The sequence below is a fragment of the Neltuma alba genome, unplaced genomic scaffold (assembly GCF_004799145.2).
Source record: "Neltuma alba isolate B1F8T4 unplaced genomic scaffold, ASM479914v2 tig00004229_pilon, whole genome shotgun sequence".
Taxonomy (NCBI): domain Eukaryota; kingdom Viridiplantae; phylum Streptophyta; class Magnoliopsida; order Fabales; family Fabaceae; genus Neltuma; species Neltuma alba.
In genome coordinates this window covers 94,623-107,076 of record NW_021633614.1, presented here as the reverse complement: position 1 = coordinate 107,076, position 12,454 = coordinate 94,623, and the positions used below count along the sequence as shown (strand labels likewise).

The following is a 12,454-nucleotide window of genomic DNA, read 5'->3' as shown; positions in this document are numbered from 1 at the left end:
ATAATCATCAAAACTAAATACTTGTTCCAAACTTTATATCAAAAATTTTCTTTAAGCAACACAATTACTATCATTAGATAGATCTGACTGAGTAGAACAACTTTCATGAAAGAAGTTTTGTAATTAGAAGTAGTTTTACTTACCAAAACTATCTGAAACGATGAAGAAAGAAGGGAGAGAGACGAGCGACGCCGCGAGCAGAACGAAGAATGAACGCGGAGAGAGAGAAGGAGAAGAGGAAAAATGACGGGAGAAAGCAAAAAGAAGTCACTCGGGGTAAACTAAAGTTAAAGACCCAAAATAAAACGGAGAAAATAACAATTGGGAACCCTTTTTTTTTTAATATTTAAATTCGTGGAGTAAAATTTAAGATGTTACAAGACGAGGTTGAACCACTTTCTTCTCAACACCATGGCCTAGACCTCCTCCAGATTCTTCGCCCCAAATAAATACTTCTCCTTGCCTTGTGACTAGTGCAGCATGTTTAACACCACATGCTATACGATGTAAGTCTAAAACTACACTAGACTCCAGTGGCCTGGGCAAAAGCACATCTACCCTTGGACTGAACTGATTGAAATTTTATCTACACTAACTCCCATAACATTCTCAGTAATAACCTCCCCCCATATGTATACATCACCCAGAGCATCACAGTCATCTAGTGCGGATCCATGACTTGATGTGCTGGGGGCAATCAAAACACTAACTGGAAGGGGATCTGAACCAGATCCTCTTGCTTGCATATTTGAAGGGTCTAATGGTGAATTCGATCTTTCAGAATTGACAGACTTCAACAGTCCAAAGGGCTTTGAAGCAGTCTTAGTATTAGAATTCACAGAAGCATCAAGAAATTTAATATCTAGTGTACTAACTGAACTTTCGCTTGGACAACTTGATGTCAAGTCTCTGGTATCCTGAAAGTAATTCAGCCAGAAGGAATTATATATAGGTTACCATCTATTACAACATGGAAGCAATAGGCAGACTAATGCCACCAGTAGAAATACATGTAATTTGGTAAGCTTTTAATCACAAAAATTCATATCACTGTAGAAAAGATAAAAGAGACTAATCAGAACAATCAATTGCTCATAAATCATGACAAAGAATTGCATGAGAAAGTGAACAGCATTTGGGTTGAGACAAACCGTCCTGTACATCCTTTCAGAGAATACCAGTTAATTCAAAATATGAAGGCAGTATCTTAAAGGAAACAGTACATTCATCCAATCATCACAAAAGTCATAAGTTCTCTCCCTTCGTCCATCTAAGACTTTAATCCCAGGGAAAATGGTGGAATACTCCATCATTTCCAAGAAAAAGATCTATCTTCTCCCCCAGCTTATAAGTCTTGGTAAAAGAGACGTGACACAAGTAGAATGATATTGAACTACACAAAGGTGGATTTACATCAAGATAGCACCCCCATTACTCCACCCATCAATTTTTTATCGCCCACCTTGTCCAGAAGATATCAGAGCTTTGATGCCAGCAATCCACACTGCTGCCTCAACTTTATCCTCGCAAGTCTGTAAAGAGCCGAAAATAATCTAGTAATGATAAAAGTGGAGGAAATGGAAACTAGATAATGATGTAATCGCACAAAGAATTTCAGAATTCATCACCAACCAAATCAAGGGACCACTTTCTGTTGTTATAAATAAGGGAAAAGAATAGATACTTCTTCTCAGGACTCACACCATTTAAAAACAGCTTGCCAGACGATTGAGGAAGAGCAACCAAAGAATGACGAATGAATCTATGGAACAGTTTATAAATATCACCTAGAATAACAACACATGATGAGGCATTTGAATAATATCAGATAAAATTCCAGAGATCTCCCTGTTCTTTGTCCAGGAATAATTGTTAAAACAGAAGAAAGATTCTATCTTCTTTCTCCACTGCTTGAAATCGAGATTAAAGATGATTCATCGGTTGTTTCTAGATAGTGTAGTAAGTACAAAAGTAAAGAACTTAAACAAGTTTGATAATGCAAGAAACACAGAAAAGTTACAATGTAATAAGAATTCAAGAGCCTATCAATATAACCACTGCTGCATTCCTAAGACTCAGTCTCAAGATCTATGTTTAAGCTGGTTTGAACCCTTGCTAATTGAACCAAGTGGTGCTGGTCAAAAAAATTGAACTAAGTGGTCATCAGTAAAATAGGGACATGATTTGCAATACTACTTGCATCAAAGTGACAACACCCAAAAAGATATCCCTTAAATATCATCCATGGTATAATTAAGACATTCATAAATATATCCCCCGCCCAAAAAAATCAAAGAAAATCCAATGAGAGGCCACAATAGAATACACAAACAAAAACTCACCTCATACCACATCACTCATCACTATCAAAAAGCACAAAAGAGTAGCTATCTTGATCATTGTCCAAGAAGGCACTTAATTAAGTAGAACATTTGAGTATTCAATAACAAGATCTTAACATCAGCTTTCAGTTATGAGCCAGCTTACATTGGAAAGTCTGAACGGATAAAACTTGGGCTTTCCTTTCCGACCATATTTAAGCAGTTGGGCATCCTTTTTAAAAGGAATCAATGCCTGAAGAAAGCAGAAGTAACAGGTAATGACAGCAAAACAGTCTACAAGATATGGAAAGATGAAATTGTTGTATGTTTATCAAAGATGCTAAAAATAATCACACAAAAGAATGATCCAATTGACATTCCAGTGAATATACAGTTTTTTTTGGGTAGAAAAAGATAATCGGAGAAATTTTATCATTAGAAAATGGCATCGAAAGACATCTATTCTTTTAAAGAATAAGCCGTTAACAATTCAGAACCGAAGTTACTCACAATACATGCCGAAGCATCCCATTGGAACACAAATAGTCAGTCCCATCATATCTTTTGAGACTCCTCATGTTCAATAGCAGTGATAAAGCATGTGATCATTCAATCAACCCTTTTCATTCAAAAGGGTGCAGACCTTCATTAGAAATAGAATTGCTAGAAAGTTTACTGATCATCCATTAAAAAAAAAAATCAATATGTGCTCCCCCATATTTTCATTTTGGCCTTTGCTCTTCCGGTCTTTCGACTAGAGTTAGCAGCAATTCCAACTTCCCTCAGTATCCAGACAACGGAAGACACGCTGATCATAAAAATTTTGGCCAGGGAACGTGCCTTCAACAAGAAACCCAATCACTATATTGTATTGAAACAAACCAAATAACAAATACTCCAAGCAAGCTGCAATATTCACAAGAACTAAAGCAAAAATTATAAAGCGTCACATAAAGTTTGTGACTCACACACACAGAGAGAGGAAGAGAGAGAAAGACGTGCTCTAAGTCACGGTGGGCATTCCCGTAGCTAGCAAGATCTGCCATTCCATGTGAAAGATTCAGAGAAACGCCACCACCCTCTTCAATCACTGGATGGAGCTCCGGTCATCATATGCAACAATTCCAGCCTCTTCCCTACGCAACCATCCACACCCAAACCTCACTCTTTCTGTCAAACAAAACCAGCTTCTTCTTCACTCTCAAGAATGCATGAAGTTCCGTTAGATCTATTCCTCCTCACGGAAACCGCATGTCCAGAAACTCCATTGACAAAATCAAGTCAGAGCAGAAACTTCTTCAACACATGAACTGGGATGGACTAGAAAAGGAACCCGGTCCTTTGACAGGCAAGAAGCAGCTTCTTGGACACACTCTGCTGGTCTACAGCAGAATGGAGGGTGCAGGAAAGTATTCCGGCAAGCAATGCAGGCCCGGCGTCGGCTAACTGGCGAAGGGACTAAGGAGAAGAGGAGACAGCATACAGAGAATGACAGTGTAAAAGTACAACCAGTCAAAGACGAGGACAGAGGAAAATATTAAAAAGACAATAAATAAAGATGGAAAAGCATAAACTAACCTGAGTCTGAGACATGAAGTCATAGATAGAAGGAAGAAGGAAAATATAGGGCCTGGTTGTTTTTTGTTTTTTTATTCTCAAAATAATTTTATAAAATTGTTTTTAAGAGCAAGTTTTAGAAAAAAAATAAAAAAAAATTGTTTGGAAAATAATTTTTAAAAATTCACATTTGAAAAGAATATAAAAAATTACACTTTGACAAGTAATAGTTATTACTGATAGCGATGAGTAGTAGGTAGTAGAGGAGAAGAAAAAAATATTTGTCCAATTTTTCAAAGAAAAAAATAAAAAACACAAAAATAAAAACAAGATAAGATGTAAAAGTTATTTTGATTTTTCAGTTTTTAAAAACAGATTATTGTTTTTTCCTTTTAAAATAATCAACTAAAAACAAATTGTTAAACAAGTTTTTTTGTCTTTTTTGTTTTTAAAAATAATCAACTATAGGGAGAATAATAAGGGTATAGTAGCTTTGGTTAAAGCATTAATAAATTAAAATACCATCACTTTCTAATCCTGGTCCTTATTTATTACCCAGCCAATTGTTTGTTCCCAGCTACGTCTTAGACTCTGAGCCACATCCCATCGCCCAATTTATGCTTTAATATATCTGAGTTTGATTTTCTCATCAAAGAATAATTTTGATATTAAATTATTTTTTCTTAAAACACCCCTATCTTTAACTCCATTGCTTCATCCACTGTTACTAATAATAGAGGTGGACGTTAACCCTACGGACTACCGTGTCAGTGTTTGTGTGTATCATTAACTATGGCTGCGTAAATATGCACACTTCATATCGCTCATCGTACCCCTCAAACTATTAGTACTCCCTCGAATTTTTAATATGAAAGTTAGACATGGTATTGAATTTAATCTCACATATATAAAATCTTAATTTATCTTATCTCATATATTTATAATTCTTTTCCAAACCAACTTACTTGATAACTTATAAAACGATACGTAAGATAATATGATGTAAGTTATCTTAAGATGATCACATCACATTTTTTTATAATATACTTAATTTAGTTAAATACTCCTTATCTTAAGAATCAAATGAATTATATTTTTCGTTAAATACATTTATATAATGCTCCTTTGGTTTTTGATATAGAATTTAATTAGAGAGTTGATATTTGATCTTATATGTAAGACCTATTTTACATATTTATTAATTTTTTAAAATTAACCATATTGATATTTTCTTCACAATAATCAAGTAAGAGAGAGAGGGAGGGTTTAAAAAAGACACTTAGGGTGTTTTAGAAAAAATATTATATTAACTAACTTGACTAACATATTTAATCTACTGAGAAAAGGAGTAATGATAAGAATAATATTTATAAGTTTGATATAGACATCAAACTATAATTCTTCCTACCAGCCAATAGCTTTTTCTTCACTCTAAACTTATTAAATTAAATAATACCTCAAGTCCCTTTCAAGCTTATCCAACCATTCATATCTTTTCGTTGGGAAATAGTTAGCTACGCTTTATTTTCAATGTTATCATTATCCTTATTGTCAAAATGAGGAAAGAAATTTAATCACAGGAAAATGAATATTGTAGATATTATAGGAGAAAATTGATTTTCCAAAAACTAAAAATAACTTTTAAATAATAATTTAAGTATTATTAATTTCTTATTCAATCTATGTCTTTCTTGATTAAATTAATCGACTTAACGATAGAAATAATGGTGAAAATATCTAAATAGATGAAAATATGAGGCCCAAAATGGGTAAATTAATCAATAAATATGCATTTTCGTCCAAAAAAATCCAGAAATGAAATTTAAAAAAGGGGTGTAATATGAAATAAAGAGGGTATTTCCACACAAAAAAAGTTATGAATATGAGTAAATAATAATGAAGGAAATTGTTGGGGGAAAAATAAGAAAAAATCACAAAAAAAGATCTTAATGATAAAAAAAATTATAAATAAGGACTCGTTATAATATTAATATTGGTTTTAACAACAATTGATAAACAAATGATAACAATTTTGTGAATGGGTACTTGTATATGATTCTCTCAAAAAATAATGAAGGAAATAATAATAATAATAATAATAATAATAATAATAATAGTAGTAGTTGTAGTAGTAGTAATAATAATGGGACGGAGAATTTGGTACGATATTTGAAGAGTGGGTGGCGAAAAAGTGAGCAAAATTATCGAGAAAAAGAGAAGTTTAGAATGGTGCAATCAGCTTGAAAAAAAAAACAAATGATGCAATATATTTTAAATATAAATTTTAATTGATTTTATTTTTTATATTTATTTATTTTTTTAAATTTTATATGTTAAATGATTTTCATTTTAATACACATATTAATAAAATATTTTTTAAAAAATAATATTTATTTATTAAAAATAACTAATTTAATTAGTTTTTTAATATTCATAAATTAGTTATTTAATTTTTATATTTTTATTAAAAATCAGAAGTACTATTTTAAATATTTATATAAGTGTAGGTGCTCGACTTCCAATTCTAAAACTCTGAAGGTTTGCTTTGCGGAGAAGAAGCCAAAACTGCATGGAGAACCACACAATCACAATCCTTTCCATGTTTGTGGGCTCCACCCGTTTCTTTTCCCACATAAAAGCATTGTGTGCGCGCATTGTTATTAAATTGTTGAGAACCAACCTTTTAATTCAATGACATCGTGTATCTTGAGACGCGGATTTTATACCTCAAAGTAGTAAAAAATGGAGTGTCTAGATCCCTCTTCTAATTTGGCCAAAAAAAAAAAAAAGATCCCTCTTCTAAGAAAATGTTTCAAATTGCGAATACCAAAAAACAATTATTGCTGAATTAATGTTATTTAATATTTTATGAATGGGCGTGAATAACAAAACTTGTCATAAATTTTGTTTTTTGATATATTGATGATGACCCTGTTATATTAGAATCAATGCTTATACCATAGGATTTGGGCCTACTAGGTGTGAATGCGGATTTGAGTAATTCCACTAAATCTCTTTGATTGTAGTATTAGTGTTAAACATTTTTTTAAAAAAAAATCAGCTATTTTTTTAGAACAAATGTTAAGAAAAATCAAACTACTTTTTAAAATTAATAATTGCTTTATGAAGTTATTTATACTTAAGAGTCGAACCTATGTATTTTTGGGGAATATTCTTAATGAACATGCATTAGAGCATCATCTCTAGAGTTGTGTTGACCTAGGAATCTAAGAAAAAAGTTTAATTATGTCACAAAAATATTTTTCTATTTCTATGACTTTGTATGGTGAAATTTCTATGGAAGATGAGGTTATCCTTGAATATAACTTTAAAAAATAACAAATAAAACAAGTGAAGAGAGAGAGAAAGCACAAGATCATTTATCCTGGTTCAGACCAATATGTCCTACGTCCAGTCCCCAAGCACAAAGCAAGGGATTTTTATCATGGGGGTAATTATTATAACATACAAAGCAGCCCAAACATTGACTCTGTTTACCTATGCCACTTTTTATTGTTGTTTTCTGTAAGCTTCCTAAAGCTAAAAATACAAGGCTCTCTAACATGTCTAGATCCCAAGTTTTACAACTTTTCTCTTCAATATTATGCGGTTTAAGCAGAGGAAGAGTATCTCAAATACAAAAGAGAACTCACGCAGAACAATCTGCACATCAAAACATAATAGCTTTGAAATATTTAACTTCATTGTTCTGGATATTCGTCCCTCAAAAAGTTTTAAAACTATTCGACAAGACCTTCCTTTGGATGCACCAATTTTTTCAGCGATCAAAGATATCAGTCTTCAATGCCTTGTCACAACTCAATCAAACCGATGTGTCAGTTCTACTTCATGAAATTATGGACCTCAGATTTTGTTCTTCAGCAGAATTATTTGATCAATAGCTCCACTTGGCCATATCAATACAAAGCCAATAGATAGATAATTCAAAAGGAATATCATTTCAAAACTTATAATGTTATGCTGGAGTTATATATATATCCACAATTACCATGCAACAAAAAATATTTAAAGGGCAATAAGCAAAACATAACCAGTTCGATAAAATGCTAATAGAGAACATTATTATAAGTACAATATATTCAAATCATAACATAAATTTGTGCAACAAACCATCATTACTTGGATCATAAGTACAGCCAATGCCAAACTGCAGGAGAAACAGATCCTGTAAAAAATAGAGTAGCATGTTAAGCATTCCCAAGTAATTCCATAGATAAGATTGATTTTTACTATCTTAGTTTTCCCATAAGTTAGTCAAAAGCTTGATACTTATACAACGTCCAAGTTTGATTTTTATTTGAACATCATTACCAAGTTAAAATGTTTGTCTATATTAACATGGACTCTCGTAATTTACCATCACATGGTTATCATAAGTAAGAGTTGAATGGGAGGAAGAATAGCAAGAGAAAAATATAAATCATTACCTTCCGGCTAGTCTCTGATGGTAAGGCATTTAACCACATAAATTGCAACCATGACATGGACTTTGTCTGTTACTGTGTTCATAAACCTACAGTAGGCTTGTCTCCAAGTTCGGTTGAAAAGCAACGGTCCTACAACGGCCCAAAATCCAACAACGAATCCCAATCCCATGCTCAAGTAAAATTCTTGAGAGATCAATGAGGCCCCTTCTTCTTCATCGTGATTGGCTTCTTGAGGTGGAGGCGTGTTATCTTCTGGGCACATCTTGTTGAGTGGCAATCCACAGAGATCAAGGTTTCCTCCATAAGATGAGGCATTAAAGCTCTGCAACTGTGTTCCTATTGGGATTTTTCCATAGAGACGATTGTTTGACAAATCTAACATACTGAGTCGATCAATATTAGCAAGGCTTGGAGGAATTGGGCCTGATAATTTATTGTTTGACAGATCGAGAAATTCTAGTGATTCTAGATTCCCAATATTTATAGGTATCTCTCCACTTAGCTGGTTTCTTGATAAGTTTAGGGAAACCAATCCTAACAAAGACATAAGTTCTCTTGGTACTTCTCCTGATAGAGCATTGCTAGAGAGATCAATGCTTTTAAGAAAGAGCTCCGGCCTCATATACTTGTAATCCTCACCTTTCCACATCAATGTTATATAGAATTCCAAACCACCAAGGTATTGATAAAACCCTGCTTTATTGGTCATATAATAATGATAACTTCCACTTGAGTTGATATGCTCTTGTGCCATAACAGTAAAATTTTCAAGGCATGATGGAACTTCATTGGACAAGTTATTGCGAGAGATATCTAAGAGTCGAATTTGTGTTAAGTGGCAAAGATGTACGGGTAGACTTCCATTTAAATGATTCATCCGTAAACTTAGAATTTGCAATTGTTCAAGGCTTATCCCAATCCATGAAGGTATTGGCCCTGACAACTTATTTTCTGACACATCCAATAATACTAACTTGGAGCAATTGGCCAAAGACAAAGGAAGTTCTCCAATCAAGCTATTGTTACTTAAAACCATAGCCTCCACATTCACAAGGCGTCCTATAGAGGATGGGATCTCTCCTGACAAATTATTAGTACTCATGTCAACAAATTTTAATGTGTCCAGTTGGTTCCAACACTCAGGTAGATGCCCTGTTAATTGATTGTTTGATAGGTCTAAAACGACAATGCCTCCATATTCAGTTTGGCCACATAGAAGTGGGATCAAATTTGAGAATTTATTTTTAGAAAGATGAAGTTCTGATGCTTGCCAAAGAAATGGTGGAAGTCCACCTTCAAAGTTGTTCGAATTCAAAATAATTTCTGGCCGATAATCAAACTTGAATGGTAAATTTGGGATTTTACCAGAAAAGTTGTTGAATGAGATATTCATGTATGCTATATTTTTCAATAGTGGCCAAAACCATTCTGGGATAGAACCAAAAAGCTTGCCATAAGAGATATCCAAATAGAATAATTGATGTTGATTACGAAGCCAGAGTGGAACATTAGGACCTATCATGCAAGAAGCCATAAACATAAATTGTAACTGAAAAGGGGGAATCCAACTGGCGCTAATGTTCAAGGTCAATGGATTGCCAGACAATGATAAGTGTGACAAATTAGAAAGATTTTTGAAATGAGATTCCGTGATTACACCACTAAAATTATTCGCACCCAACCGCAAACTTTCCAATTGAGACATCAATCCGATGCTTTCGGGTATTTTTCCTTCTAGTTGGTTATTAGTGAGATCCAAATCTTGTAACAAGGAAAAACTTGAAAGATTAGGTAAGATGCCTGTCAATCGATTTGTTGATAAATCCAAACTCTGTAATGAATGTCTATTGCACCATGATATATTAGAAATGAATCTCGGAAGGTCCCCACTAAAGTTATTGTAGGCAAGGCTTAGGCTCTTCAATGTGCATATATTCCCTAGTGGTGTTGGCACTTCACCTTGGAGATTATTAGATGAGAGATCAAGAACTTCAAGAGACTTTATTACGTTTCCAAAACCATCGGGAATGGAACGGCCAAGTGAGTTTCCCCTGAGGTCCAGTTCATGAGGATTGAAGGTGAAGTTGGAAATCCAATAGAATATGGTTGATGATGTCAACAGATTGTCAGAGAGATCAAGATGGATAAGAGAGGAAAGGTTGGGATTGAAGGATGTGAAGATAAGATTATTTGATGTAAGGCTACAATTGCTCAAATAAAGCTCTTGAAGGTTGAAGCCAAAGCTCAATGCCGTTACTGACATCAAGTTATTATAAGAGAGATCAAGAACAATGAGGGAAGGAAAATGAAAATGAGAAGATAGAAAGTAAAGATTATGAGATGAAAGACTGCAATTACTCAGATAAAGCTGTTGAAGGTTGGAGCTAAAGTTGAAGGACCATTGAAATAATGATGAGTTCAAGTTATTATCAGAGAGATCAAGGGTGACAAGAGAATAAGAATAGTTGGAAGGAGAAGCAAACAGAAGAAGGTTGTGCACATGAGAAATGCCACAATCTCTCAACCTCAATTCTATTAGTTTCGGCATAAGTTTACCAATCATGTGCTGCCACACCTGAGAATTGCCAACATCACTCACATAACTCAACTCAAGATTTGTTAATAAAGAGAGCTTTGATATCCACTCTGCATCACCATTGTTTTTGTCGGCTATTGTGAGGTTAGACAAATAACCACCAACTCGCAAGGTGTGCAATATGGAGAGATTCCCAATTTGATAAGGAATCACTCCAACAAGATTATTTCCTCCAAGATGAAGGGACTGCAACTTGGAAAGATTTCCGATTTGGCAAGGGATAGCTCCATCCAAGTAATTGTTACTCATATCAATATATTGTAAGTTTGGAAGCTTTCCCAGTTGATTAGGAATACTCCCAACAAAATCAGAATAAGATAGGTTGAGATACCTTAAGTTGGTGAATGACCCTACAGATTGAGGGATGTCACTTGGGTAGAAAGAATTGTAACTGAGATCCAAATGTTGCAGATCATGCAACTTACTTAACAAAGTAATATTAATTGTACCTCTCAAATAGGATGGATCGGAACCACGAAGGTTAAGAACTTGAACGTGACCTGTTTGGTTGCTGCAATGAACTCCTTTCCAGTGGCAACAATCTTCATCATCTTCTCCCCTCCATGTGGATAGCATGCCATAGTCAACATAGATGCCTTGTTTGAACAACAGAAGAGCTTTCCTCTCCTTGTCGATGCACTTCTTCAATGCTTCACCATCAGTGGCCAAACTGAATCTTGTATGCAGTAGCAACAGCAATGTTAATAATGCATAAAAAAAATTGAACACACAACCCATCACAGCGACGAAATAGCTTCAACACAAGTTCAAAAGTGAAACAACTGGAGCGGATTAAAACACACGGTTCTGGGATAACTGTGGTTTCTTTTTGTTTATTTTTTTCAGCTGGTGAGATGTTGTGAGGCGTAAAATGCGGATGGTACATAGAACTTTTATAGAGTTCATTGTGGGGCTGTACTTTCATGGATCATTGGTACACTTTCTAATGAAGAGAAGTCAGAGTAGATGTGGAGAGAACACGTTATTTCAACAACCTCTTTTTTTTTTTTTGAAAAAAAGATAAAAATTCAAAAATAAATGCACAATGTTTTCGGAGTCCATAATATCGAGCATTTTTGTTGGTGTCGGATAGTGTGCTCTTGTAAGATTTTATTTTGCTTGGACAAAAAAAGCTCTGTTTTCGAACAAAACATTCTCACACACCAAACACTCGCAATTGAAAGGTCGAATTCATCATTTAATATAGTAGCCCCAAAAAAAACTCATTTAATTTATTGATGGCATTTCAAAACTGTGTAAATATGATCTTAAATCTAAACATTTTAAAAGATGATAAATTACTAAAAAATTTCCTTCCTATTTTTAGCACCCATTTTGCGGTTTTCACACACACACACGCACACACACATACACACACATAAACAGTCTCTTGTCGCGCATAACCGCAATCGTTCTATCAAATCGCAAGTCCTAATTACAGCTAATAATATTGTGGTTATTTCTAATATTAGATAATTTAAATTAGATGCGTCTCAATATTAATTCTTAGCGCAGTAAGTTAGATGATTCCA

The 12,454-nt window shown here is 34.0% G+C and overlaps 1 protein-coding gene across 1 annotated transcript; it reads right to left on the bottom strand.

The window, feature by feature from the left end:
- Window positions 1-8,333: 8,333 nt before the first annotated feature.
- LOC114744015 (receptor-like protein EIX2) lies at window positions 8,334-11,660 on the bottom strand. The gene has a single exon (XM_028932196.1). The coding sequence runs from the start codon at window positions 11,658-11,660 to the stop codon at window positions 8,334-8,336; it is 3,327 nt and encodes a 1,108-aa protein (XP_028788029.1).
- Between the last annotated feature and the right edge of the window lie 794 nt (window positions 11,661-12,454).